The 25,421-nt window shown below is 53.7% G+C and overlaps 2 protein-coding genes across 55 annotated transcripts in view; one reads left to right on the top strand and one right to left on the bottom strand.

Annotated features, from left to right (window-relative positions):
* The window catches only part of MAP4 (microtubule associated protein 4), an 88,252-nt gene extending 68,496 nt beyond the window's left edge, over positions 1-19,756 (top strand). For 5 of the 45 annotated variants that reach the window (XM_085540714.1, XM_015852720.3, XM_015852728.3 and 2 more), the window contains 11 exons: positions 1,318-1,418; positions 2,217-2,429; positions 4,003-4,180; positions 7,231-7,290; positions 7,432-7,757; positions 10,105-10,233; positions 11,542-11,634; positions 14,149-14,230; positions 15,524-15,636; positions 17,540-17,717; positions 17,870-19,756. In XM_085540714.1, coding sequence (XP_085396840.1) covers positions 1,318-1,418; positions 2,217-2,429; positions 4,003-4,180; positions 7,231-7,290; positions 7,432-7,757; positions 10,105-10,233; positions 11,542-11,634; positions 14,149-14,230; positions 15,524-15,636; positions 17,540-17,717; positions 17,870-17,877 — 1,481 coding nt within the window. In that variant the 3' untranslated portion in view covers positions 17,878-19,756. The remainder of the gene's footprint in view (positions 1-1,317; positions 1,419-2,216; positions 2,430-4,002; positions 4,181-7,230; positions 7,291-7,431; positions 7,758-10,104; positions 10,234-11,541; positions 11,635-14,148; positions 14,231-15,523; positions 15,637-17,539; positions 17,718-17,869) is intronic. The other 40 variants (XM_085540718.1, XM_085540700.1, XM_085540716.1 and 37 more) reach the window with 26 other exon arrangements.
* A 1,952-nt stretch (positions 19,757-21,708) lies between these two features.
* Positions 21,709-25,421, bottom strand: part of DHX30 (DExH-box helicase 30) — a 28,147-nt gene continuing 24,434 nt past the window's right edge. For all 10 annotated transcript variants that reach the window (XR_014943676.1, XM_015852731.2, XM_015852734.2 and 7 more), the window contains 4 exons: positions 24,642-24,799; positions 24,363-24,466; positions 24,127-24,266; positions 21,709-23,276 (listed from right to left, as the gene is read on the bottom strand). Coding sequence is in view for 9 of the 10 variants with exons in the window: in XM_015852731.2 (XP_015708217.2) it covers positions 23,041-23,276; positions 24,127-24,266; positions 24,363-24,466; positions 24,642-24,799 (638 nt within the window). In the remaining variant the exon portion in view is untranslated. The remainder of the gene's footprint in view (positions 23,277-24,126; positions 24,267-24,362; positions 24,467-24,641; positions 24,800-25,421) is intronic.

The following is a 25,421-nucleotide window of genomic DNA, read 5'->3' as shown; positions in this document are numbered from 1 at the left end:
GGCTGGTAATTACATGGAGGCAGCACAGGATGGTTCCTCTGCCATCCACAAGGCTGTGTGCGGGTGGGACGCCTTATTGGGTGGGACCCCCTTATTGGGGCTGTAACGAGCAGAGCCCTCAACCATCTGGGTTCCTTCCCCCATCCTCAGTGCTGTTCCCAGGTGTGGGTCCATAACTTGGGCCGTCACCCCGTGTGTAGCTCCATCCGTTGGTGGTGCTGCTGTCCTCCATTAAAGATCTGTGCTCTGTTGGTTGTGTAGGAGCTCTGTGCTTGCCCAGTTGCTTGGGGTGTTTGCTGGGGCTGCTCACGGGTGAACTGTGCTGTGCTCTGTAGCTGGTGAGGTAACATGGAACAGTTTGCTGTGATGCAAAAAGCAAGCAAAGCTTGCTTCAGTACTTCAGGTCCCAAGCAGATGAGCAGCTTCTGTTGGGTGGCTCCAGGTTTGCCATCAGGGGAGAGGTTTTGTGCACAGCAGTAATAACAGTGCAGGGCTGGAGGGTCGTTCTCAGTGGTGGCTGATGGCACAGGGGCAGCTTCCAAACACAGCTCTGCAGTGGGAGCTCTGTGGGCACAGGGCTGTGCTTCCACAGCACACACTGGCCAACAGCAGTCACTCCTCCTGGTGTTACCATGGGTAAAATGGGCAAGGGAGAAGTGAGGGTTATTGAAATTTGGTGTGGGAGAAGAAGTAGAAGAGAGCCAGCATAGATCAGCCGCAAAGCAGGGCTTCATGGCACCGCGGAGCCGTCTCTGAGCAAGAAAACAGGAAGAGAATCATCAATTTTCCAGAGGCACAGAAAACAACGTCCCACTGTTGGGGTTGTTGTGCTGCTGTCCATTGGCTGCAGACAATCCCTGGCCTTGTTGTGGGAAGCGGCGTCCGGCACTGATGGGCTCTGTCTGAGCTGCAGGTGATGGGGGGATGAGCAACACGAGGCTCAGTGCTCTGTGCTGGGAGATGGCAGAGCTTCGTCCCAAAACGTGATAGCATTGGAGGATGGGGAGGTTTGCTGGTTTTACTTAACGCAGAGGTTGCCTTGGGCAGCTGGATTTCCTTCATGAGCCGAGCAATTGGGTGCTGATGGCGTCTGGACGAGTGTGTTGGCCTCATCCTGTAACAGGGAGGATGTTCTTCCTCTGGGTGTTCTGGTTTGGGGGAAATATTCCCAAAAATAGCCAAGCCATAACTGTTCCAATTCTGTCTTCTCTTCTTACGGTATTGAATAGTAGGGAAAAAGGCTTCAAACAAACCACCCAGCAGACCGAACCATCAAAAAAGGCTCAAACTGACGTCTCCATTCTTCTTTTCTGCCAGCAAAACCAGAGGAACCCAAAGCAGCCGATGCCGTGACGGGGAATGACATCACAGCACCCCCCAACAAGGAGCTGCCCCCGAGCCCCGAGAAGAAGACGAAGGTAGGGCTCCTTCACCTCCACCCTCTTTGCTTCCACACTGCCCCTTTGCTGGCCTTGCTGCTTCTTAAGCCACAGCCACGAGTTCTGTTTTCTGAGCCGCCATTGGGGAACCATTTTATTGAAGCAAACGCCTTCAGCTCTGCAGTTGCAAACCCTGTAGCAAAGTTGGCTGAAAAAGGGTGTAATGATTTGGGGTGAGCTTTAATTTCAGAGGTTTCTCTGGTTGGCACCTGCGATGCAGAAGTGGTGGAGGTATTTGGTAACAGCCGTGCTGCTCCGATGCTCTCCTGGTTGACATTATATTTATGGTGTAATTTCATTACAGTTAGCATGGGGAGGTCCTGCTCAGGGCCCCTTGCTCCCTGGCCTTCGAGCTGCTTTGAAGCATGGCAGAGCTCTGCCTCCAGCCGCCTGCAGCCCTTGGCACAGCCCACACTGCTGCAGATAGCATGGGGCTGCTGGAGCTGATGGGCTCAGCTCTGCAATTTGCCATCAGCCGTATGCACGTAATTTGGAGCAGCATCCTGCTTCCTGCACGCAGCACTGGATGCCAGGAGCAGCCATCACCAGTCCCATGTTAGCAGCGCTTCCTTCTGTTGCTTCAGATGCTGCTGCTTCGTTACCATCTCTGTTGGGCTCAGAAAATAGAAAGCTAATTCTTTTTCTTTCATTTTAATCGCCATTTTCTTACGTTCTTGCAGCTTGATGTTTCAGTTTACTGTGCGCTCTTTATTTTTGTTGTGTTTTTCTTTTGTTTTCTTTCGATCCCGGATTTTGCTTTTTGAAAACCCATTAAAGCCTGCAGCATCCACATCATCAGCAAAGCCCACGGCAACGAAAGCCAGGCCTGCGGCCACCACCAGCCCCAAGCGGCCGAGCTCTGCCGCTCCTGGCCCCCACAAAAAGCCCAGCAGCCCCACGGCGGGCCCTCCTGCCTCCACCACTCCCAAGCGCCCAACCAGCAGCACCACGCGGCCCTCCACCCTCACTGCAAAAGAGATTAAGCCAAAGGTGAGTACTGACGTGCTGTTGTGGGGAGCTCTGAGAGCTTCACGTGCCCACAGTTCAGCCCAGGAGTCAAAACTAGTGCTGATGGTGGAAGGATAAGGCAGCAAATGTGCTTTACTGTGTTAGAAGGCGTGCAGTTGTTGGGCAGTGAGGAACTGGCACTGCCCAGACCTGTGGGTGCCCATCCCTGAAAGTGCCCAACGCTGTGGGGGGGATCCTGGGCGACCTGAGCTGTGGGGCAGCCAGCCCAGGGCAGACAGTGGGGCTGGAACAGGATCCTTCCAACCCAACCATTCTGGGATTCTTTGGCTCTTTGGTCTTAAAGACCCCTTCCAACTTAACCCAACCATCCTATGGCTCTGTGGTCTTTAAGGTCCCTTCCAATGCAACCCATCCTGTGGCTCTATAAGGACCCTTCCAACCCAACCATTCTGTGGTTCTGTGATCTTTAAGGATCTTTCCAACCCAACCTATGGCTCTATGGTCTTTAAGGTCCCTTCCAACCCAGCCATCCTGGGATTCTTCGGCTCTGTGATCTTAAAGGACCCTTCCAGCCTAACCCAACCATCCTGTGGTTCTGTGATCTTTAAGGTCCCTTCCAACTCAGCCCATCCTGTGGCTCTACAATTACTGGCATCAGCTTCCAATAACCCACATAGAGCATCAGGTCTCAGGCCTTTAGTTCTCACAAAGGTGAACATGAAACTTGACTGCATTCCCATGATTTTCCTTGTGAACTGTCACAAAGCACGCAATATATTTCTCTGTTTCTCTATTACTTATCATTTTGAGATAGAGATACACTGCAAACCCAAGATAACTGTTAAATCCAGGCAGAAGCATGGAAAAGCTGAATGGAGAGCTTCAGTATTAATATTGAAGGAGGAAAAACAGTTTGACCATTTCAGTATCTCCCACTGATTGTTTTTGTATGAAGGGCTGGAGACTGGATGATCTTTAAGGTCCCTTCCAGCCTGTCCTTCTACGCTTCTATAGCCATTATAAAACTGTGTAAAGACAACTGGTACATTTATGGGCTTAGCAAACATTGTAGGTTTGTAATTCTCCTCTAAGAGATCATCTGTGCACAGTTCTTAAAGTGTTCCATCTGGAAGCTCAAGTAAGGCATCCACGCACAGTGTCAGCATCAGGGAATGTCCCTTGGATCTTCCCTACACTGATTTATGTGGCCTTTCTGCATGCTGCAGACCTGGAGCATACAGACATGGAAATGTGGGGGATCCCTCCCCAGCCCTTCACATTCAAACCATGTAGGAATGGAAGCAGCTTTTGCCTGAAATCCTGTTGATATTAAGGTGATTTTTAGATCTACCGAATTTTCTGCTCTCATCAAACTTGACAAGTAGAACTTTTCGCCTCTTCTTTTCTCTGCTCAGTACATGTTTGAACAGGGTCCTATCTGTGTCTTACTGGTGTTCAAGGATTTACCTTCTAGACTTAAGAATACCTTCTACATGAGAAAAATAAACCCGTTTAGTTCATGCCTTTTGTTGGCACACACTTTGAAGAGGCTGTCAGTGGGCTGCTGGCCGTAACAGAACCTGTCCATTTCCAGGTCACAGATGCAAAGAGCCCGGATAAGAGGACCTCACTCTCAAAGCCTCCATCATCCACTGCTCCTCGTGCTGCTGCCAGGAGCACCACTGCTGCTCCTCGGACAACGGCCTCCTCCCCTGTGACTGCAGCTGCTGGGGCGAAGAGTACCACTGCCTCCCCACCCAAGAGGCCGACATGTAAGCATGCCCTCATTTGTTTCTATTTCTATCCAGCTGCTGGTTTTCAGTTGAGTAGCAGCAGTGGTTTGTGCAAAGGGATGTGTCAGTCACGTAGCAGACTGCAGCTTTTTGCCGTGTTCAGTAGCCGTGTTGTCATCAGCCTGTGACTCCCAGTTGATTGAAATCAGTCTCTTGATAAGCAAGCAAGGATGATTCGGGGTTAATGCAACTACTGAGTGTGTTTGATTAATGAGGAAGGACTCAGCTGCTGTCTGAAGTCTGTCTCCAGTTGGAGTCTGGTGGCTTTTCCACTTGACCAAGGGTTGGAGAGCTTGGAAATCACATCAGCTTCACCCGAAACCTGTGTCCATCCAGGGCACTGCTGCCATGAGGGAGCTCCCCGTGAGCTTAACACAGCCAACACAGCAGCATGTTGACCTCCTGAAGGCATTATTTTCACCTGTCTTAATGGTTTAAGAGATTTAACTTCGGGTGAAAACGTGTTGAAGTGTTCTCACGTGGCTGGACCTCATCATCACTTACCAGAATGCCATGGTAGTATAGAATGGCTTGGGTTGGTTCCAACCCTTAAACTTAGCAGTGAACTTCTAAGAACCAATGCACATTACATGCTTTGCTCTATGAGTCCCAGAGCATGAACTCATAACCCGTATTTCCTGAGAGGAATGGTGTAACTGTGCAGAAATATGTTACACTGGATGTACATCCCGCGCTTCTTTTGCTCGGGGGGAAAATGTGATGAATCCTGTGCAGAGGAAGTGTTGCACTTTGCAGGAGCTGCATATCTGAACTCCTGTGGACGTTCTGTTAGGATTCGTTTTGTTTGCTCTGTTATGCAAACTGCAGCACAGAATGCTCGACACATTTTAATGAGTTCAGCTGAGTTAATTCCTCCTTCCAAAACCGAGACGCAGACAAAGGAGAAGTGTCATCTGATGACATCTGAAAGGAGATGGAGTCACTGGTGCAGAGACAGAGGGAGGTTGTTCCAAGTGACAAGATGTGCAGCGGAAAGGACTCCTGTGCTATTGAGGGTGTGGGACGCGGCCGGCGTGCAGAGGGGAAATCGGGGCGGTGATGGAGACTTGAGGGCAGCTGGAGGAGCTCCACCAGGAGCCTGTCCTGGGTCTGGGAATGCTGAAGGGAGGCAGGGTTGGATGAAGAGCCCCATTCCATTTGCTCAAGGCCAGCTTGTGTGGCACCCTGGGCACCTCCTCTGGTGTTTGGTTTGGGGTTGGCAGCCCTGCCTGCAGCACTGGATTGGAAGAAGGCAGTCTTTGAGGTCCCTTCCAACCCAACCCCTCTGCGACCCTATGAAGGAAGGGAGGCTTCTTTTGGAAGGGGACAAACTGTTGGTGCAGTGAAGGGTGAATGGTGCTGCAAAGACACGAACCGCTGCAGGTCAGGCAGAGCAGATGCAGCTCCAAGACGATGCTCTGATAGAGAGGGTGGAGAGCTGGGTCTCATCACATGGGCTCTCACAGCGTAACGTTAAGCCAGATAATAACTTCTGGCTGAAGATGGCATTTCAGAAGGACATCTGCTCTTGATTTTCACCTTTTAAAAGCCAGACCCTGCCACTTCCCTGTGGCTTGCCCAGATGTTTTATCATTCTCACTGTATGAAGGTGTGGATGGTGGCTTCTTTGGAAGTTACGTGGCATCACTTCTTTGGGTGCTGGCGGTCACTCTCCCTACCAGAGAAGAGCTGTGAGTTATAGTCAGTGCTCGGCTGATTTGTTTATCTATATTTAGGTTTTCCCTCAGTGTGAAAATGATTTCTGTTTGTGTAGGATCACCTCTCTGTCTTTCCAATGTCCTCACCCACCATTTCAGACCATTTTCCTTGTAGCTTTACCAGGTCTTCAGCATCACACGCTGCTGATGTGAGTGTGGTTCCAGCTCCTGGTCCCTGCTGCCACAAGCAGAAACAATCACAGCTCTTTATGTGTCAGTGTTTGCTCCTCACACCCTCATTCCAAACAGTGCCCTGCCCTGCTGCCACCTCTCCCAGTCCTGGGGTCTCAAGGAGGGAGATCCATCTGGTTCAAGAGGGCCTTGTTACATGGTTGGCTTTAATTAATGTATCTGTCCTTAAGGCCTTATTAAATTATTCCGGTGCGTTTCATCTCATTAGCTTGTGTCTTATCTGTGGTGTTTAATTGAGTGCTTTTAGCAGAGTCTGGGTGGAATGATCCAGGCTGACCTGACCTATCATTATCTGACCCCTTTTTCTGTGCTGATGTGCCATGAAATCCCCCCCCCCCCAGTACCAAAAACTGTTATAGGAAATTAGGCATTCTCGTTATCAACTCATTCAAATAAGGATCTGTTTGTGTATTTCAGTCCATGATTTTTTACCTTGATGGATTTTGTGTATGGTTTTGTTCTGCTTTGAGATAAGATGCGTTCCTGGTTTAGTGGCCTCTGCCTGTATGGGATGTAATCAGGTCAGCATCGCTGGGCTTTGCCCAAAGGCTCATTGTCACTTTAATGATTGATTTTGTTATAACAGGCACCAAAATGTGCAGTAACCTCTGTGCAAGGAAATTGGCACTGGTTAACATTGATCTACCAGTGACTCCAAGGTTATGGGTGGACAAATATGAGTTTGTTTTTGCTTTTAGTTAAAGAAAAACTTTTGAAAGCAATGAAACTAGGGCAGATGAACGTAATGTTGGAGTCAGAGCCACCAGATTCTGGAAGCTATTTTAAGAACAAAAGCAGTCGGTGGTAACCCCTGGGGGAGGCTGTGCTGCTCACCCGAGCTCATTGACTTTCCCCTCTGATGTATCATAGAATCCAACCCCCTGCTGTGTGCAGGGTCACCAACCAGCAGCCCAGGCTGCCCAGAGCCACATCCAGCCTGGCCTTGAATGCCTGCAGGGATGGGGCATCCACAGCCTCCTTGGGCAACCTGTTCCAGTGCGTCACCACCCTCTGGGGGAAAATCTTCCTCCTAAGATCCAACCTAAACCTCCCCTGTCTCAGTTTCAAACCATTTCCCCTTGTCCTATCAGTGCTAACCACACATTCTGCATTGGGCAGCCATCAAGACTGATACGAAGCCTGCAGATGCCAAGAAGACCATTGCAAAGTCACCATCAGGTAATTCTGCTGTTTCCATCCACTCAAATCCTCTTTGTTGGCACCGCTGTGCGCCGTCATGGCCCTGGGGCACTTTGTGGCTGTGCCATCTGACCTCCCTCCTTTCCCCCCATCCCTCCAATGTCCCTGTGCTCATTGCAGCAGACCTGGCCCGCCCTAAGAGCGCTGCTGGAAGCACTGTGAAGAGCAGTGCCACCACTCCCACCACCACCACCACTACCAGCACCACAGCTGTGCCCGGTGCAGCCGCCAGCCGCCCCAAACCCAAACCTGCAGCATCCAAACCAACCACCACCTCCAGCACCACTGTGGATGCAAAGAAACCACCTGCAAAGGCTGCAACCAAACCCAGCGCTGCCCCCAAACCGCTGCGCCCGACCAGCAGTACTTCTGCTCCCGACCTGAAAAACGTACGTTCCAAAATCGGCTCCACGGATAACATCAAGCACCAGCCTGGTGGAGGAAAGGTACGTTTCTTCCGACTTGGTAACAGTGTTCTCTCAATCTGTAGCTCTGAAGCGTTATGGGCGCTCGTTGCTGGTGTTGGTGGCTGTATCCTCGCTGCTCTTCTCGTGTCTGTGCCCTGCAGAGCTCCCCTTTGGGTTCTTGGTTTGTGCACAAGGCACTAACAAAGCAGTGAGCGTGGTGTACAGAAGGGATCCACCAGAAAAGCCTTCCTGGCGCATGTACAGGAATTCACAGTGTTGTGGTTCTGCGTTTGCTGTACATCCTGACATAGAAAGTAATTGGTTTTGGGAGCTCCAACCTCGTCTGTGTTGCAAAATGTTGCCTTTGAAAGGAGGGTTTGAGTCTGTTGGATGGCGCAGAGGTGAGGTAACGCTGTGACACAGGAAATCTGGATTCAGGAGCACGTCCCACAGAGCCTTTCCCAGGTGTAGGAGCAGAGACTGTGGTCAACGTGTCAGACCTAAAGCTGAAGTTAATCTACATCTATTGCTCTTACATAGAACCATAGAATCACTATGGTTGGAAAAGACCTCTAAGACAAGTCCAGCCATCAACCCATGCCCACTAAGCCATGTCCCTATAGGAAGGGACTTCCAGGACATCTGTACCCACACCAACTCGAGGATCATGCTGTGAGCTTTTGGGGTCTAAAAGACACGGTCACTGGTTAAGGATGGGATGCAAGCTCTCCACATGCAGCTGCAGCCCACGGGGTCATAAAATCATAGAGTTGTTAAGGTTGGAAAAGACCATCAAGCCCAAGCATCAACCCATCCCACCATGCCCAGTAGGCCATGTCCCCAAGTACCACTTCTGCCCTTGGGATGAATTATGGTGGCCACAATAAAAGAAGCATTGGATGAGCTGTAGGGAGAAGTATGTGCATAGGTAACACTTGAGTCTGTCCATCAGCAATGAGCTTAAATTGCATTTTCACAGTGTCTGCCACGGAAATGGTGCAGGTTGGGGATATGCCTGTAGCCCTCTTCTGAGGGCGCTAGTGATTCTGTGGATATGCATAATCATAACATCTTTATTGGATATTGTCTAGCAGGTGCACCCATCATTGCCCGACAGAATGAGTCAGCAGCTTGCCTATAGTCAGAGGGCTTCAGATTCCACAGAGTGGAACAAATTCACCCACTTAACTTTGCTGCAGCTCTGCTGGAACGAATAACCCAACCAACAGCTTCCATCTGATGCCAAGAGAGCGCAGTTGGTGCTGGGAGCCCAAATCTCCTCTTTGGTACATGGAAGTCAGGGTGTTCTTTTGTGGGGTTGTGTGTCACGAGGAGCATCAATGTGTGCATGGAATTACTCTGCAGAGTTACGAGTGTGTGAGCTGTGCTCTATCACAGTGTGGTCCCCTGAGCTTGGAGGTGGGGGACAAAACAGTTTCTGGAGGTGGCAGTAAGAAGAAGTGCAGACTGTTGAGGTGAGCAGAATAGTGGCCCTTCCCAGTACAACATACTGCGAATTGAAACCAAACTGATGTTCAGAAATACCTCTGGTGTCTGCTCAGAAAGGACATTTAAGGCTATTCTGTGATTTAAACCATGGTGGGCTTGGAGGGTTGCAGTGCTCTATGGCTTGCAGGGTTGCTGCGTTGGTTTGAGGGGATGTGTTTTGACGTTGTTTGACTGCCCTTTGTTTTGTTGTTGTTTTCATAGTGGTGGTAAATCTGGCTTTTGAGGAAAGTTGGTTTTTTTTGTTGTCTTCATTATGCTGGATGCTTCCAGAGCATCAGAACGCCTCTGTGCTGAGTGCTGAGGCTTTGCTTCCTGGTGGGTCAGGGAATGCAGGATCCCTGCTGGCAAAAACAGGCTCTGCTCACCTGGATTCAGCAGCAGAAGAGAGGATATTGTCAGGCAGTTGGTGAATTTTTCTATAATTGTACATTTTAATTCCATCTTCTGTTTAATGGGATTAGCTCCATCCACCTGCATTGGGTTAGCTGCAGAATTACATCAGCTCTTCGTCCCCAAGCCTGAGTCCAGTCGGTGTGGGGCTGAGTAACCCGAGTGGGAGCACAGCTGTATGTGGGGTCAGAGCTCCAGGCAAAGCAGATGTGCCAGCAGTGTGCATCCCCCAGGTCTGCACGGTGCCACCATGGGAAGGAGGTGCTCCTGTGCTGCTGTTGGGTTGATTCAAGGTTGGGGTCGCTGGTTTCAGTGTGTGATGGTGTCCCCTTGGAGACCTGTCCGTGGAGCTGGGACAGAGCTCTGGGGCTCGGGAGGTCTCTGGGGTTGGCAGCTGTGCTGTGTGTGTGGGGAGCTGGGGTTCCCATGCTTTCCTGCCCATGACTTTGCTGGTGCTGGTTGAAACCATCCATTTGTCTCCATCTAGGGGAAGGTAGAGAAAAAGCCAGAATCAGCCGCTGCTGCCCGAAAGTCTGAGCCCAATGCAGTCCCTAAAATGGCTCCAACTAAAACAGCCGTAACAAAAGAGGGTGTCCCAAAACAGCCCAATGGGAAAGTGAGTTTCTTTCAGACTTTTCTCTATGGAAGATGAAGGACAACATTTCCATTTTGAGTCACTTTCCCTTCTCTTAAGCTCTCCTGCTTTCTCCTGTCAGTGTCACTGTCCCTTGCACAACACTTCTCCAGCTCCTTCCTGGGATGTTCTCAGTAAACACGTGGAGATCTCGATGCTGATGATGGCTCAGTGCATTCTGTGAGCATTTTCAGAGTAGGGTTCTCCATCTGCACTTTTTGCTTTAATTTTGAGCCAGAAGACCCTTAGGACCACTTTTCCCTTAAGACCACTTTTCCTACACGTCACTCACTTGGAACCAGGGCGAGAGCTGCAGTTCAGTGCCATGCATTGCCATGGATATTGCAGAGCATTAAGGGCTCTTCCTGCAATGTTTCCTTCCACTGCCTAGTAACACAGCTTGGTATGTTGGGCAGCCACCACTGCCCCAGCTCAGATGGATTCAGGGAGAGCCTGTAATGAGCAGACAGGGTTTGTGCTCCATGGAAGGCAGTAAACCGACATGAACTCAACAACCAAAGTGCATTTTTCAGAAAGGGTTGCACTGAATCCAGTCTTTCTGAACGGGACGAGTTGCTGGTGGAAACCTGTTACAGTGAGAGCGTTCCGGTGCTTCCTTTTGTGCTTTGGGTTCATCACCTCTTTCCAGCAAGTGCTGTGGGGTTCAGCTTTTGCCACGAGGAGGGCTGCCCAGCGGCTCCCACTGACTGTCACTAACCCCGTGTATACATGGATCTGTCACTCTAACTCAATTAACCGCTGGGAATCAGAGGCAGCCCGTGTAGCGCACTGCTTTGGGATTTGGTAAAAAGTAAAGTAATAAGAAGTCCTACTAGTTTAAAGGATAAAGAGCGCATCTCTTTAATGACTGTAGGACTCATCGAATCAATGGGTGGGAGGTTGGGCAGCCTTCAGTGGGATGTGGGCTCTCTCAGCTTTACTGCCCACAGGTGCTGGGGGACATTCCCAGCCCTGCAGGGTGAGCACAGCCCCACTCCGGCCCTGCTGGACATGGCAGCCCATGGCTCTCCTGGGTGACCTTCGAGGCCCATCCACTCCACACCTCCCCGGGCAGTGCTACACTCTCACACTAACACTGTGTGTGCAGCTCTTGTTCTGTTCATGTGTTCACTTCTCTCTCGCTCTCCTCTCTGTTGCTTCCACCCCTGTTTCTGCAGTTGGTGTGAATTTAACACAGCTCCGTGTTTGTTGCCGTTCGGAGCATCCTCTCCATCCACAACGCTAACCGGTCCTCTCCCTTGTGTTGTTTTCCATTCTGTAACATTCCAGGTCCAGATAGTCTCCAAAAAGGCGAACTACAGCCATGTTCAGTCCAAGTGTGGTTCCAAGGACAATATTAAGCATGTCCCTGGAGGTGGGAATGTAAGTATGGACTCTGGGCAAGCTGTCTTTCTACTAACTCCTGCTCATGTACTGTGTTTTTATATGTCGGTCCCATGAATGCTCTGTTCCTGCAGAACGGTGTGGCAGAATTTCAGGGCATCTGCAGACAGTGTGGGCTGGAGACCCAATTCCCCATCAGTGGGTTCTATGGGTGGGTGCTGCTGCGCTGTAACAACTGCAGCTCCTGACCTATTTCTCGCCTCGTTTACGCTATATTAATTGAGCGGATGGAGATGTGCACGCTGCTGACCTCAGGAGCTCGTGCGCTGTGGATTCCCTCTGCAGTCAGTGGAGGCTCATCAGTCCCTGACCTGCTTCTGCTGTCTGATAGTAGATGAAGTGAGGTGTGCTGAGTCAGCTTCATTTCCCTCTGTGTCTCACAAGAAGGGAGACTTCAGCAGAGGAGGGAAAGGCTGGGAGTCAGCCTTGGAGCTGCGAGTAGCTTCTGAATGTAGAGGCTGCTGTAAAGGCTGCTGGTATCTCTGGCAGCAGAGCTGAGCTCGGTGGGTGCGAGGCTCATCTCATGGTGTCTGTGTGCTTGGTTTGCTGGGCTGTATCCTGGATCACCTGGCAAAAGAAGACACAGTAACTACACAGGTGCGAAATTATAGAATCACAGCATGGCCTGGGTTGCAAAGGCCCACAGTGCTCATCAATCCATACCCCCTGCTGTGTGCAGGGTCACAACCAGCAGCCCAGGCTGCCCAGAGCCACATCCAGCCTGGCCTTGAATGCCTGCAGGGATGGGGTGGTAGCCTGGCAGACACAGATGGTGCTGACTCCGCTGTCCTTGTGGTGGTTTGCAGAACCACAGCAACTGGATGGTTCCAAAAATCACCGAAGTATTCAGCACAAAGGGCTCTCTCTGTTGGTGTGTGTGTGTGCTGGGCTGAGGAGCAGTGCCAGCACATCTCGTGCTGCCTGATGGCTGTGGAGCTCCAGATGTCTCTGTCCTGTGTTGGCACTCAGTGCTGCGGTTCTGTTGGACACGAGGCTCAGCAGTGCCAGCCCTCAGGTTGGTGCTGAGGCTGCTGCATCACCAGTTAGAACCACAGAATCATAGAGTGGCCTGGGTTGCACAGGCCCACAGTGCTCATCCAGCTCCAACCCCCTGCTGTGTGCAGGGTCAGCAACCTGCAGCCCAGGCTGCCCAGAGCCATATCCAGCCTGGCCTTGAATGCCTGCAGGGATTCCTTCCTATTTCCATCACATCTGATAGAAATACAGTGACACAAGGATGGATTTCCTGGGCAGAGCCTTTCTTCTGCTTTAGTGCTTCCCCCCTTCTTTTAAAGAAAGCAAACGTAAAGGCTCAGATTTCCCAGCATGCAGGTAGAGTGGGTATTAATGAAGATTTAATCAGGCAATTTGGAGTTTGCACATGGTTTCCCTACCCTTTGGCTTCAGCTCCATAGATGGATGAGTAGATGGTCAGAGATAGAAGACGTACCAAGAGATGAGGGTCACACCTCTGCGTGGGGCATTGGAGTCTAAACTGTACTAGGTAGTGGGGTCTGAGTGTTTGGCTCTGCAGGTGCCAGCCCTACTCGTCTCCCATTGCAAACTGGACACAGCGACTCATGTTAGAGTTGTTACACTTCCACTGAGGTAGAACTGTTTGGATCCCCAGGAGGCATCAGATGATCGCATGAAATGAGAGACACCGGGGTTAACTTTGGAGCAGGGGGAGCTGCACAGAGGAGCTGTAAGGACTCAAGCTGGGCTCAATGCGTTGCACTGAACCCGTGGTCAGAGAGGAAATGTTTTTAGAGCAGAAAGACCCCAAACCAATGGCACCTCACCTGCACTGCTGTGCCAACATAGAGAAGATGCTTCTCCCCACATTCAAGCCTACGTCTGTAAGAGCTGTGTTGGAACGTTTGGCTCATTATTGGCTTTGAGGATGGTTTACTGAGCATGAATGTGTCACGATCGTATGGTTGTATCACCCTAGATGTTTTTTCCTGAGAGATTTTCTCTGCCAGTTTCAGATCTCTGGTAGAGTAAGGTTAAGCAGTGATGGGAAGCAGCTCCCACGCAGTGCTTGTCTCTGAGGGCAGCTTGTTCTCACCAGTTGTTCCATCTGGGCACAATCATCGAACCGCAGAACCATTGCAGTTGGAGAAGCTGAGATCCCTGAGCCCAGCCTCCACTGAGCAGGCAGGGGAACGTGGCAATGAGAGCAGCTCCTCACTGTGCCTCTGCCACGGATGTGCCGTGAACTCAAAGCACTGCTGGTTCTTGTCCACGTGTTAGCTTGGACCTGCCCTCAGTTTCTCTCTGCTCACATAAACTGCTCAGGGTTGGTGCAGGTCTACAGGTGATGCCAAAGCACTGGGCATTCAGGAGCTGGGAGGTTGTGGGTGGATGAATAACAGTGCAAAGGGGTGTGGGTTCAGGAGGTGTGACCCGATGGAGGGGTGGCACGTTGGCCTCCAGGTGCCCAGCAGTGAATGGTTCTTTGTGTTCAGTTCTTTCTTTTTGTCTCTCCAGGTGCAGATTCAGAACAAGAAAGTGGACCTGTCCAAAGTGTCCTCCAAGTGCGGCTCGAAAGCAAATATTAAGCATAAGCCAGGTGGGGATTTTACCATTTCCTTGTTGTTTGTCTGCTGAAGGTGAAGGTGTTTATGTGTTGCCCTGCAGTACTGAAGTAGTTCAGGGGCTCCGTTGCTTCCAGGCAGTATTTCCAGAAGGGCTGCCTGGATTCGTAGTGGTTTCATGAGCAGAGGGATGGGGAGATGACTTACCTTGGAGGTAACCCACTGAAGTGCTTGGATAGGCACCATGGCTGCCCTGGAAGCTTCATTCACACTCATAGAGAGCTCCAGGGCTGTGCTGGGGAAGGAGCCATGGGAGGAGGAGTGCCCCCCATGCAGGAGGTAGAGCAGCTATGAGGCCAGTGTCAGCCTCCAGCTCAGCAGCAGCTCCTGAGTTATTTGGGCTCTTCAGTGCCATATTATGAGATGAGGGTGCAGGAACTGTTTGTTCCCCTCTGAGAGCACAGTGACAGCCTGCAGACTCCAGGCACCATGGCTGGCAGCACATTGTGCCTCCTTAGCATCCTGAAATATGGCCAGCATCCTGCCTTGTGCTGCTATGGCTCTGTGCGGGGGCAGTCACTGCACGGCAATGGAACATCCGTGTGTGAGGGATGAATCTCAGTGACCAGAGCTGGAAGCCATTATCACACACTCGTCTCTGTGTGCTCCCGGGGTTTCCTGGCCCTCTGTGCCAGCACGATGGGTTGAAAGCAGTTCAGCTGTACACACAGAGCTTCACGGTTCCACACATCACAGCTCCCGCGTTGAGAACGTGGTGCCACCAATATGACCTCTGTTTGTTCAGCCATCTCATGATGAGCTCTGTGCAACAATGCTGCCCTTGTCCTGGGGTGAGAGCAGAGCAACCCATCAGAACTCTGTGCTGGCAGAGGTTCTCACTGGTTTGGTTGGACCTGACTGGCTGGCTCCCATCGTTGCTCACACCAGGGTGGTGCCAATGGGGGAACTGCAGCCATCCATCTTGCTAAAGGGCTGTGGTTGTTTCCCAACCCTTGGTGCCCATCCATCTCCACGTGTGCCCACGGTTTCCCCTCCGCTTCCATCTCCTGCCATGGTGACACGTGGCTCTGTGTGCCCATCACAGCCATGAGGTGGGAGTGGAAGAGCACAGGGAGAATTTGGGAACCAGTCTCAGGCATATTTGCAGCCACTGGATTCTGTGGCATCATTGCCCATATTTCTGTTGTGGGCACTTTTACAGTTGGACTTCACGTTTGCACGATGGGATGCTGAGGGTTCCTCTGGGTGTTGGGAGGGGACAGTTTGGGAGCCCCCCATGAATTCACTCCTCCTCAATCTTGTCCTAGGGGGAGGAGATGTCAAAATCGAGAACCAGAAGCTGAACTTCAAGGAGAAGGCCCAGGCCAAAGTGGGTTCTCTGGACAACGTGGGGCACTTGCCAGCAGGAGGAACAGTGAAGGTGGGTGCGGCGAGCTCTGGTTCCTCAGTGTAGGGCTGACATTTGGTTCTTCTCCTGCTGTTAGCACAGCCCAGCCTCTCCACCCCGGCCTTTTATAGCCACCTCTTCCCGTAGCCTGCTGTGAGCCCCAGCATTGTGACTCACAGAGAAAAGCTGTGAACACACTGACAGCCTGAACGGGTCCCTGCTGTGTGTTACATGAAAGGCTCATGCTGCCCCATCACATCCCTCCCCCAGGACCCCGAGAGCAGGGCATGCTCTGAGCTGTGGGTTGTCAGAAGAGCTGTGTGGGGCTTCCTCCCCTTCTCCTTTTGCTCCCCAGTAATGCTGCTGAGACCCCAGCTGTATTGCTGGGAATTGGCACCAGCAGCCCATCCCACAGCTCAGCCCAAAAGCCCTTTGACTCAGGAAGGGGGGATTTGTGCAGCGTTGCTGTGATTCATGGCTTCTCCCCATGAAAGCAGAACTCGAGCTGCCCCCATCCTGAACTCTGCAAATTGTCATCTGTTCCTTGGGGAGGGGAGGGCCAAATTGGGGGCTTCTGTGTCCCGGAGTGCTTAGAGTGGTGCTGGGGGCTGCAGCCTTGTACATCCCCTCGTGCTGCAGCTTCTCTGCCAAATGCTGCTTCTGAATGGCAAAGCTGGGACCTGGCTGTGCCCCCAGCAGGAGGGGGAAGCCCCAGGACCACTAAGCCCTGCGCTCATCCCAGCATTGCTCCACGGAGCAGCTGTGGGTGGTGGAGGGCCCTCAGGTGCCGCTGGGTTGGGCTGTGGGGGTGAGCGCTGTTCCAAGAGCTGATGCTGCCCTGGAGGGCAGGGAGCAGCGCTGCACTGAGCCCCATTAAAACATGGCAAGAGGTGACCGCTGGGACACGCCGGGACTCTCCCATCGCCAGTCCTTTGTGTAACCCTCAGACTGACACATTGGGCTCAGCAAAAAGCTGAAAGCAGCTCTGGGAGAGCAGCTGGGTTGGCTGGGACAGAAACCTCCCTGCAGCGCTGCATGACTGCTCCCCTTTGCTGGGGTCCCTACCTGTATGCTGGGGTTGTTTGCTGGTAACTCAGGACTCCTCAAATCTCAGCTGGTCTGCAGTAGTCTCATTTCTCCCCGTCTCCATTTGGAGGTGTCTGAGGCCATGGCAGGGCCGTGGGCAGCCTGAGCCCACGGGATGGGGATGGGGGGGTCACAACCAACCTATCCATGCTGTGATTCCATGGCTCTGTGATCTCTAAGGACCCTTCCAGCACAACCATCCCATGGTTCTGTGATACTGAAGGTCATGGCCGTGCTTTGGTTGAGTAAGTGGGTACAGCAGCAGTGCTTGTCCCCCACAGAGGAGCCTTTGTAGGGCAGGGGCGCAGGATAAGAGCAGGGCTGCTGCAGACTGGATGCCAGCAGAAGCTGGTGATTGCAGGTGGGATTTGGGGCAGAGCAGGACAGGGGCTTCTCTAAAGGCTGCCTTCCTGGGCCCAGTGTTCATGGTCCAGCATCAAAGCTTGGCCATCTGGGTTGGGGATCCACTGTGTATCTGTTAGGTCAGATGTACGAATGTATTCAAGAGAGCTGGTGGAGAGCCCATCATTGCAGGCACCCGAGGTCAGGATGGGCTCTGATTCCCCGGTGGGTGTCCCTGTGCACCACAGGGGGTCAGGCCAGATGACCTTCAAGGTCCCTTCCAACTCAGACCATCCTGTGAGTCCAAGGGAGGCGTTGGCTCCATGGAGCTGCGCTCATCCAACTCAGCTCTGGGCACACAGCGCTCTGCCCTCCATCCCCAGCTCCGAGGGGGCCCTGTGAGCCCACAGGGGAGGGCGGAGGGGCTCAGATGTCACCCCCCGCTGGTGCCCCATGCCCTATTGACCGCTCCTGTCGTCCTCCCCACCCCGTTGTTGTCTCCTTGTAGGCTGAGGGCAGCGCGGAGCCAGGGCAGCTCCCGCCAGCCCCTCAGAACGGAGAGGTGCGAGCGGCGCAGGCAGGCAGCGCCCTGCAGGAGAATGGCGTAGGGCCGGCGGTGCCCACTGCCCTGAGCGGTGGTGACCAAAGGGAAATTCAGAGCTTCGAGACTCAGATACAAGAAACAAGTAAGTGCCCGCGCTTCTCTGCACACACGCTGCTGGGGGGAGGGCGAGCACCGGTCACTACCCGCTGTCCTCCCTGCGTGGAACTGTTTGTAGCGACGGCCGTAGGGCTTCTGCTGTTGTTTTAACTCGGAAAATTGCCTTTTATCTTCCAGGCATCTAACGATGACATTCTGCTATCGTCTCCCGTCCCCCTCTCCCCCTTTCTCTCCTCTCCCCACCCCACCCCCCTCCCTGCCCTTTGTCGCTGCAGATTGAATCCCACAAGCTGACGTTCCGTGAGAAGGCGAAGGCGCGCACCGACCACGGAGCGGACATCGTCGTCGCCTCCAAACCCCCCACCCTCCCCAGCAGCACCTCCATCAGCGACAGCCCGGCCTCCCCGGCGCAGCTGCAGCCGCCGCCTCTCCCCGCAGCGCTCCCGCAGCAAGGCTTGTGACCCCCCTGTCCCCACGCCCCGTAACGCAGCTTGGCTCTCTTCACGCGGCCTCCGGCTTCACGCGGGACGGGGATGCACCCAATGGCCCCATCCCTTCAGCTTTTGGAGGTTCGGGGGTCAGTGCTGTGCTGTCCCAGGGGCTCTGGGGGGAGCGCGGCGGCGGCCGAAGCCAGGCTGAGTTAATAGGGATAAGCTGTGATTTCTTTCTTTTTAAGAGAACCCCCTTTTCCTCCTTGCTGCTTCGTCCCCTGCCCCATTGACGCTGTTTCCACACACATTAGGGCTGTTTTAACTGTTGACTTTTACCTTTTATTCTTCGTGACGATGTGTTGATGATTTATTGTGCTACAAACCCACACTGAGGTTCCTTTTCTCTTTCCTTAACCATAGAAGAGTAGGGACATTAACCGCTGCTGCAGTGCTGCTTCTTACTGACATATCCAGCAGTCGTAACTTTTGTTGTTGGTTGGTTGTTTTGTTTTCTTTTTTTTTTTTTTTAAAGTATTTTAAAATCGATGGAGCAAATTCATGGGATTAAGCCATGTCTGAAAGCGGAAGGCGTAGGGATGTGTCGAAGGAAAGCTTCTTGCTGAGCAGCTCAGTCAGAGTTGTGTTGGCCGCAGCTGGAAACGTTGCGTTGGTGCCAGCCCCGGTGTGCGGCGAGGTTGGGTTGGGTGTTGGTTGGGTTTTGGTTGGTTTTGGGTTAGCGATTGGTTGTTGGCTGTTGGTTGGTTGGTGGTTGACTGTTAGTTGATTGTTGATTGGCTGTTGGTTGGTTGTTGGTTGGTTGTTGGTTGGCTGTTGGTTGATTTTTTGTTGGTTGTTGGCTGGCTGTTGGTTGATTGTTGGTTGGCTGTTGGTTGTTGGTTGGCTGTAGGTTGTTGGCTGGCTGTTGGTTGGCTGTTGGCTGGCTTCTGGCTAGCTATTGGTTGGCTGTTGGTTGACTGTTGGTTGGTTTTTGGTTGGCTTTTGGTTAGTTGTTGGTTGGTACAGCCCAACTTGGGCTCCTTCTGGCTGAAGGCTGAGCACGGGCTGTGCAGCTCTGTGGCTCCTGGGCAGCTCCATGGCTATGGGGCAGCTCTGTGGGTTCGGGGCAGCCCCGTGGTGCGCAGGGCTCGGAGTGGGGCCAGGAAGTGCAGAGGGTGTGTGGGTGCGGAGCTGGCGGGGTGAGCTGCTGCGTGAGGCCTGAGCTCCTCGTTCCGTGTTTGCAAATGACACTAAAAAAAAAGATGAAATGTAAATAAAAAAGTAAAAAAAAATAATAATAATAAACCAGAGAAGCATTCTTGGGTGGTCGAAGTAATTTAAAGAGAGAAAAAAAAAAAAAAAAAAAAGGAAAAAGAAAAAAAAAAAAGAACAAAAAAGCAGAATAGCGAAACACTGGGATCAAAGTCAATGGGAGCAGGCGCTGCCGGGGCTGCGCGGAGGGCGGAGGGAAGCTGAGGGAAGCTGAGGGCTTCTCTGCTTTGTGGGAACGGTTCTTGGGGAAGCCGACAACGACACGATAACCCGGAATCTGTATTTACACACAAAGATTCTTATTGCACTTGTATTTTTTATATTAAAGTTTGCATGATTTCTAATAAAATGGCATTAAAATGTACTAGTTTGCATCCAAGTCGTCTGGCTAGTTTCATAAGTGCTTTTTTCCTCTGGATACAAATTGAAACAAGCAATGCAGATTTGCACCTGAGCGGGGCGGTTATATATACCCACAGCCCCGCTGCCTTCCTCCTCCTGCCCCTCCTCCTCCTTCTCCTCCTCCTCTTCTTCCTTCTCTTCCTCCTCCTCCCCCTCCTCACCACCTCCCCCCTGTGCCCCCCCAGCCCCACAGAGGCCCCCTGCCCCACTCCCACCACCCCACCTCCCACACACCCCCAGTATATATCACTGCCCCTCCGCTGACGCTTCCTTCTTTCCATCGCTAAATTCTGAGCACCAAGCTCCATCTCTGCCATCTGTCGATACGTATTTTTATTTCTGTTTGTTAGTTTTTCCAGCACTTTTGGAATAGGGCTGTTGGAAGGGGGGGGCTCAGGGCAGCTCAGCCCCTCTGCTTCTCCTCCCAGCTCTGTACAGGAATGCATGCGGGGCTGGTGCTGCTCGGGGTCCCCACAGAGGTGGGTGCAGCCCCGCTCAGCTCTGGCACCGCTGTAGGAAAGCAATGGCAACACTGCACTTTATCTTTGGAGCTGCGTTGGGTCGCCCAGCCCCAACCCGCGCTGTGCCCACATGTCACTGCCAAACTGATGCAGCGCTGTGTGGTCACTGGGGTGGCTGCAGTGCACTCGGGGCAGTGCTGATGTTGGGAGGCAGCGGCTGCGTTGGGTTTTGTCCACACGTGGAGGCTGCAGTGGAGCTGCTGGGGGCAGAGCAGGGCAGGGAGCGGTGCCTGGCACTGCCTGAGGGCTCCGGGTACCAAAATTCTTTTTTGGGGGGGGGCAAAAAAATAATACTTATTTCTTTTAATTAAGTTGTGGTTTGACTTTGATGCAACGTGAATGTACGGCTGCGCGGTGCTGAGCGTGGGGCTGCGGCGATGGCACAGCGCGGTGCTGGAGGGGCCGTGGTGGGAGATGCTGAGCGCAGGGATGCTGCTCTGCAGTGCTGTGCCCTGGGCTCAGGGTGGGAGCACGGAGGGGCTGGAAGCAGCCGGCTCTCAGGGGCTGCTGCTCATTGTGGTTACTGCGGGCCTTTTTCTACTGTACAGTCTACTGTCCCGGCTGCGGACTGAATGTAATGCGCTCTGCTGCCCCGGGCTCCCCCCTGGCTCTCAGTGGTGGCATTTGGGCAGAATTTCTCAGCAGCAGCCCCCGGGTCTGGGCACGAAGCCCAGGGCACAGCGGAGGAGCGCCCCGTCCTTCACCCCATCCCCAACCAGCACCCTCCAGCGCTGCCCGTGCCATCCCTGCACATCCCTGCACACAGAGTCTCGCTGGCCACCAGCTGGTGTCTGGGATCCATCAGACACGAGGCTCCTCCCGCACCTCCCAGCATCGCTCCGGCAGCCTGGGATGCGGGGCAGGATGTGGGGCAGCGCTGGGGACACATTCAGCCCCGTGTGGGGTGAGCACAGCACCAGGCTCCTCATAGAAACCCCTCCTCTGCCTGGGTTTCCCCACTGGTGGGGAGGGGATGATGTGAACCCCACTGCGAGGAGCACGCTGAGCATTGGCCACATGCGACGTGTCCTCATCATTTCGTGCTGTGCTGCAGCTCTGGGGTTGGAGCTGCGCAGCAGTGGGGGCAGAGGGTTGGGGTGGCCGCTGTGCACCCACCAGGGCTGTGTGTGTCTGTCCTGAGCACCATTTCCCGATTAGATGTTGTGATTCCTCTTCCTGTTGTAAACCAGTTGAAATGAATAAAGCTTCTCGATGTTGCCCTCAGCCTGGCTGCGTGTTTGTGTTGGGGGGGATGGAGGGGGCAGCTGGGGGGGCTTCACCTGCAGCCCTTTGCCCCATAGGCAGCAATAGGGAGCACAGGGCCCCCCAACCCCACCCCGAGGGACACGCGCAGCCCCGCACCCCCAGAACAGAAGGATGAGCAGAGAGGCGGTTACTACTCTATCCCTTTTTATTGTCTTTTAATCTATGTTGTAAAAAGATCCAGTATCACATAACAGCCACGGAAGTATCCCAATGTCACACAAGTCTGAACCATTTACACAATAGCTTAGTCTTTGTTTTTTTAAACCTGCTGGAAAGGGAAGAAACAAAAAAAAAAAGGATCCACGGCCCCAACGTGGGCTGCAGGAACAGCCAGCGCTCAGCACAGCGCCCGCCTGCAGCGGGGGAACCAAGAGTCGCCCCATCGCCGCCATCAGTTCACACAGCCGAGGCTGCAGCTCCGCTCCTTGCAGCGCAGCGGGAGGAGATGACATCGCAGTGCAGAACAAAACGGGGCCACGGCGGCCGCATCGACTTTGGGTACAAAGTGTAAGAAATAGGGAATAAAAACAAAACGGGGCCCTCAGCATCACGCCCAGCACTGCCCACAGGGAGGAATGGAACGAAGCCTCACAACAGCCCTGTGAGGTAGGCGACAGCTACAGGGAACGTGCAGCAAAGCTGGCATCCAACTCACAGCTCCTGCAGTGCCGTGCCGGCCCAGTCCTCCTCCTGCAGGCACCTGGTCCCACTCGTGGAAAACAAAGGCGCTGTGCCCGTGACTCCTGGCCGCAGTGTCCTGTGGGGCACAAGGACAGGGATCCATCCAACCTCCTGGGCACGGGGAGGACGAGGGGTTGTACAAAACCATGGGAACAACGCAAGACAAAAGTACAGGCAGGTCGGGAACAAGTCACATCTCACAGGGTGCCATAGCACCGCCGATCCCATAGCACTGCTGATCCCATAGCACTGCCGATCCCATAGCACTGCTGATCCCATAGCACCGCCGATCCCATAGCACTGCTGATCCCATAGCACTGCCGATCCCATAGCACTGCTGATCCCACGCCGAGCGTCACCTCCAGGCCTTCCCGCCCTGTGCCGGAGCCATGGAGCTGTGCTGCTGCTGCTGCTGCTGCTGCATCCAACGGCTGAGATCCGCCCTCTGGAGCTGGAGAAGCTGCCCCAGCGCTGCTCCCTGCCGACCCGTGGGGATGGGCAGAGGACGGCACAGCCGCGTCCTTGTGGTCCAGCTCAGGGTGAGGAGGAGCGGCGCCCATCAGGCTCCATCGGCGCTTCCAGTCCTTGGCGCTGCGCTGTGCTGGCTGTTCCTCCCGGTGACCATGCACGGAGCCGACAGCAGGAGATCAGACAACATGAATCTTCTAGGATGGAGAGAGATGACTTCACAAGGGATAAATAGAACTTTTATTTAAATAAACATTTGTGAACATCTTTATACAAATTACAAGTCCCCACAAAATCCTCCGGCTCCGCCTCAGGCTCCGAAGCTGCCGGGAGGGCCTTTGAGCAGATCCACCAGGATGTCGAGCAGCTGGCTGTGCTGGTGGTGCAGGTCGCCGGGGATGGCCGCCATCTCGTAGCACAGACACGTCTCCACCATCTTGGAGAGCGAGACGCGGAAGTCGCGCAGCAGGCGGATGGTGTACGAGTCGCCCTCCAGCACCAGCAGGTCACTGTCCGTCAGTGAGACGGTCGCTCGCCAGCCGTCGTCTTGGTGGGGAGAAGAGAGAGGGTGAGGAATGGGAACGGTGTGGAGCTGCTGCTCCGCCACTGCCAGCACAGCCCACAGTCACTGCTGAGCTCTACAGGAGCTCCATTGGGCCAAACCAACCCCATCATGAGCAGAAGGCAGAGCTCCAGCCTGTCTGCTCCACTGGGATGGAGCAACAGCAGCAGCACCCAAAGCACAGGGGCTAAAAGCAGCACAAACACAGCAGGAATCACAGCACCACCTGGGTGGCAAAGGCCCACAGTGCTCATCCAGCTCCAACCCCCTGCTGTGTGCAGGGTCAGCAACCAGCAGCCCAGGCTGCCCAGAGCCACATCCAGCCTGGCCTTGAATGCCTGCAGGGATGGGGCATCCACAGCCTCCTTGGGCAACCTGTTCCAGTGCGTCACCACCCTCTGGGGGAAAAACTTCCTCCTAAGATCCAACCTAAACCTCCCCTGTCTCGGTTTAACACCATTCCCCCATGTCCTATCACTGCCCACCCTCACAAACAGCCGTTCCCCCTCCTCTTTATACACTCCCTTTAAGTACTGGAAGGCCACAATGAGGTCTCCCTGCAGCCTTCTCTTTTCCAAGCTAAACCAGCCCAGTTCCCTCAACCCTACTCAGAGGAAAGCTGCTCCTGCCCTTGGGCCATCTTAGTGGGCTCCTCTGGACCCACTCCAAGAGTTCTGTCTTTCCTGTGCTTTGAGCCCCAGGCCTGGACACAGCACTGCAGATGGGGCCTCACAAGAGCTGAGCAGAGGACAGGCCCTGCTCCCCCCCCACTGAAGCCCAGCCCAGCACACCACTCCTCTCACCCATGCTGCCCCCTGGGCCCTGCACACTCACCTCGGACGTGGATGTCCGTGTCAGTCATGAGCAGCACAGCCAGCGGGTGGACCTGGGAGGAGTCCCGCACGAACACCCCTCCGTTGGACTTCACCGCCATGAAATACGTCAGCCAGCGGCTGTACAGCTTGGAGGCCTCCCTGCATGGGGGAACCCTGTCAGCCACAGAGCCATCGCCCGACGCTGCAGAGCCCCGAGGCTTTGGGCTCTCACATTCACACGCGTGGGTCGCTCACCTGTTGATGGTTGACTTGTGAAGCAGAACAGTGCCGGCCTTTGTCCGGTACGCGTAGCTGTTGGGCTTGAACTTCCCTTGGCGGGTCACCTTGCCTTGTCTCACCTGGAAGGAGAGGCACCAGCTCAGGCACTGCACACAAGCAGCCACCCCACAGCTATGTCCTGGAGAAAGACCCCACCTGGATGGCTCCCAGTCAGCCTACAAGGACTGAGCACACTCCTCACAAGGAGGGATCCAGCACACCCAGCACAGTGACTGCAGAGTGGGGAGCCTGTACCTGGATGAGATTGGGGTAGAGCCCAGCCATGAGGACTCCCTTGACCAGTTCCTCCTCTTCACTGTACTGGTTACACACAGAAGAAGGCATGGTGCAGTCAGATGGGGAGGACACCAGGAAGGCTTCGTAGAGGTTCTCTGAGAACTGCTTGACAAGGCCTGTGCAGAACAGATGGTACCACTGAATCACTCTCAGTTCTCCCAGCAGCAATGAAACGACCCCAGCAGGGCAGCCCCAGCTCCAGCTCCACTCGGAGGCTCTGCCTCAGTGACAGAACAGACCTTTCCTGCCTGTGGCCTCCTGCAGCCAGGGCTGCTGCTGCACTCCTGAATTCCAAAGCCAGGACACACCTGCAGGCTTATCCCATTTTTGCGCTCTGCTTTTCATGCAATCGTTCATGTTGTATAAACCCTCTGAGACCCCCACACCCACCCCCACTATGCCCACTGACCGTGGCCCTGAGAGCCACATCTCCACAGTTCTGGACACCCCCTGGGCAGCTGCATCAGTGCCCGACTGCTCTTAGGGAGTAGGAGTTGTGCCTAATATCCAACCTAAGCCTCCCCTGTTGCAACCCAAGGCCATCACCTCTCATACTATCACTCCTGGGAGCAGAGGCCAACCCCACCTCACTCCAACCTTTCAGGAGCTGTAGGGAGCAATGAGGTCTCCCCTGAGCCTCTGTTGCTCCAGACTGACCCATCCCTCAGCCACTCCCCATAGCGCTGTGTTCCAGACCCCCACAGCTCCACTGCCTGTCTCTGGACATGCTCCTGGGCC

Source organism: Coturnix japonica, chromosome 2, assembly GCF_054131305.1.
Source record: "Coturnix japonica strain WE chromosome 2, WE-NBRP24, whole genome shotgun sequence".
Lineage (NCBI taxonomy): Eukaryota > Metazoa > Chordata > Aves > Galliformes > Phasianidae > Coturnix > Coturnix japonica.
The sequence above is the reverse complement of the archived record's forward strand: the minus strand, read 5'-3'. Positions and strand labels throughout refer to the sequence as shown.